Source organism: Theobroma umbraticum, unplaced genomic scaffold (genome assembly GCF_002168275.2).
Source record: "Theobroma umbraticum cultivar Fairchild unplaced genomic scaffold, ASM216827v3 scaffold_20.0, whole genome shotgun sequence".
In the NCBI taxonomy this organism is placed as follows: Eukaryota; Viridiplantae; Streptophyta; class Magnoliopsida; order Malvales; family Malvaceae; genus Theobroma; species Theobroma umbraticum.
The window spans coordinates 2,109,921-2,113,268 of NW_018397266.1; the positions used below are offsets into that span (position 1 = coordinate 2,109,921).

Sequence of the window (3,348 nt, forward strand, 5' to 3'; positions counted from 1 at the left end):
GCTGTTGTGCAGAGGTTGGTGCAAACTCTGTACAAAGGTACTTATAACAAGCTTAATTTGTTAATATTTTTTTTTTGAGATATTTTTTCACTTAAAGCTGGAATTTATCAATTAACTGGCTTATGCCTTTTGACTTCTAGTGATTGGCATTAGCCTTTAAGGAGATCGTTCACTTTGAGTGCTGAAGAGGCTTTTTCTACTGTCTTCATTTTCAAATCAGAGGCATTCTTCTTGTATTATTAGATTGACTTGTATTTGTTGCTTTTGCATACAGCGTGGGTTGGCTCAAGAGAGAAGCTCAGTGTTGGTATAATATCCCCCTATACTGCTCAGGTTGTTGCAATTCAGGAGAAACTTGGCGGGAAGTATGAGAAAATTGACGGCTTGGCAGTGAAAGTGAAGTCAGTTGATGGGTTCCAGGGTGGTGAAGAAGATATTATAATAATATCAACTGTGAGATCAAATAGTTCAGGTGCAATCCTCAAAGAGCTAATGTTGCTCTAACAAGGGCTAGGTATTTCCTTAGATTAACTTGTTTCCCTTCAGTTTTTGCAATTCTCTGAATAGTTGCAATCTGTTACTGGGTTTTCAATGCCTTCTCAGGCACAGCCTCTGGATTTTGGGGAATGGAGGAACACTGGCCAAAAGTGAATCTGCTTGGGAGGCTTTAGTTCATGATGCAAAGGCGCGATATTGTTTTTTTAATGCTGATGAAAACGAGGAATTGGCAAACGCAATTCTAGATGCCATGAAAGATCTAAATCAACTTGATGACTTGCTTAATGGCGACAGTGTTCTTTTCAAAAGTGCTAGGTGGAAGGTATGTAACTTACACTGCTAAAACTTGCTTCTATCAAGTTGTCGGTATTAATTTATATTTGAAGTTTGTACATTTGACATGAAAACTTATGTTATCTTACATTCTGGCAACCTTTTTTTATCAGTATATTTTAGTTAATGAGACTCCATTGGAGATTGTTTATAGTAAGTGGTAAAAATTATTTTCTTTTTGTTTCCCATGGCTTCAGGTTCTTTTCAGCGATTACTTTAGAATTTCATTTGGGAAGCTGAAATCTCTCCAGACCAAGAAATCCGTTTTAAACCTTCTACTAAAACTTTCCAGTGGCTGGCGACCTAAGAAGAGAAATGTGGATTTAATTTGTGAAAGCTCTTCTATGGTCTTGAAACAATTCAAGGTTGAACATCTTTATGTTGTCTGCTCCATTGATGTAGTGAAGAAGCATAGGTACACTCAGGTGTTGAAGGCTTGGGATCTTTTGCCGTTAGAGGATATTGGCAGACTGGTTAAACGCCTTGATGGCATCTTCAAAATGTATACTAATGATTTTATCAGTCATTGCAATGAGAAATATCTGGAGGGGTATGTGACCATAATGATATTACTAACTTGTAAATATTAAATGTTCCTTTCTTGAATATGAATGTTATGCAATCATTTTAAAACTCCTACATTGTTTTACCTTTTTTTATCATATCTAGGTATTTGGAAGTTCCCAAAATTTGGACAACCTCATTTGATATTGTCAGGTACAAGACGCTAAGCCAAGATGAAAGGGAGAACACTTCAAATGGCAGTGCTTCAGATGGTAGATGTTATGTAGAGAACTCGAAAGTGAGTGAGGGCTTGCTGTTGATGAAATTCTACTCTTTATCATCAGGTGTTGTGAACCACCTTCTTTCTGATCAGGATGGGAGAGAACTAGAACTCCTATTTGAGGTGACAGACCAGGAACTCGATATAATTCAATTCCAAAGAAGCAGTTTTATACTAGGAAGGTCAGGCACTGGGAAGACTACTGTCTTAACCATGAAGTTGTTTAAGAAAGAGCAATTACACCATTTAGCTACCGAAAATTTGGATGAAGTCGGCACAAATAACTCTTATGAAGTCTGTCGGGCAAACAGAATCATGGGTGGTATTGGAGGGACTGAAGCAACTGTACTGCGCCAGCTTTTTGTAACAGTCAGTCCTAAACTTTGTTATGCTGTGAAACATCATGTTCTTCAATTGAAAAGGTGCGTTGGATAATGAGTTGAAACGATAGCTTCGTTGTAGTATAAAACTTTGAGTTTACAATTGGCATAAAAATAAATCAAATGATGACTTCATTGTCTCACCACAAAAAGCTGATAATCTTTCATGTGCAATTTTTCAGAAGTTTGAAACAATAAAATCTTTGAGAAGATTTACATCTAAAATGCTGGCAAGTCTTTTTTTAATTTTTTTTCATCTAAAATAAGTCAATTTTTCATGGACTTGCAAGTTTCTCAAGCTTTAGAGCAAGAACTGCATAATTGCATCTTATAAGTCATAGCATTTCTAATTGAGTAAGGACCTCTACTGTTTATAAGTCTGCAAAGTGTTTTCCTGACTATTTATTTTTCAGACCTTTGATAGTCTTTTGTCTACGTGTGTATGTCCTCAATGAATAATGGTTTCTGCTTCTAAATGGTAAAGTTCAAAGGTTCTTTTTATGTCTGTGATCATAGATGGTTGCAAGAGTGTTGCAAGTTGCACTCTTTTTCTTATTTACAAACAAGTCGCAATTTTATTAATAATTCGAAGGTGATTATTTTGGTTCTGACTTCTCATGTAAATTAATTTGATCAACTTGTTAATGTAATACTCAACTCAGGGTACTTTATTCAGCTGCATGGAGGGTTTTTTTCCTTTTTCCCAGTGTCACAAGCCTTGTTAAACATACAGGTTTGCCAGCGGGGGAGATTATTCTCAAGAGAGTGCCCTGGAAGATGTGGACGATATTGATGGTGCAGCACAATTCAAGGATATTCCGGATTCATTTGTTGATATTCTTCCTAAGGCATACCCTCTCGTTATAACTTTACAAAAGTTTCTGATAATGCTTGATGGAACAATCGGTAAGTCTTTCTTTGAGAAATTCAATAATGCTAGGGAGCTATCAATAACAAATTGGGAAGTTGAGGATGCACCAATTTTCTGACAAAACTTTATAAGAACAAGGGAGGTCAATTACGAAAAGTTTTGTTCAACTTATTGGCCCCATTTTAATGATAAGCTGACAAAAAGCCTTGACTCATCCAGAGTCTTCACAGAGATAATGTCTCATATAAAAGGTGGCTTGAGGTCAGGGGATTCTTGTGATGGCAGACTCAATGAGGAGGATTATGTGAAACTATCTGAGGGTAGGGTGTCTATCTTAAGTGGACATGAGAGACAGACGATATATGATATTTATCAAGATTACGAAAAAGTGAAAAGAGAAAACGGTGATTTTGATATGGCTGATCTTGTGATTGATCTTCATCGTCGACTTCAAAATGAAAGGTATGAGGGTGACATAATGG

The 3,348-nt window shown here is 36.5% G+C and overlaps 1 protein-coding gene across 1 annotated transcript in view; it reads left to right on the plus strand.

The window, feature by feature from the left end:
• LOC110423454 (uncharacterized) overlaps nucleotides 1-3,348 on the plus strand; it is a 14,748-nt gene that overhangs the window by 9,237 nt on the left and 2,163 nt on the right. The window contains 7 exon segments of the mRNA XM_089784725.1: nucleotides 1-37; nucleotides 275-472; nucleotides 475-514; nucleotides 604-820; nucleotides 1,029-1,381; nucleotides 1,501-2,037; nucleotides 2,729-3,328. The exon segment at nucleotides 1-37 is cut by the window's left edge and continues 165 nt beyond it. Of these exon segments, the coding sequence (XP_089640851.1) occupies nucleotides 1-37; nucleotides 275-472; nucleotides 475-514; nucleotides 604-820; nucleotides 1,029-1,381; nucleotides 1,501-2,037; nucleotides 2,729-3,328 (1,982 nt within the window).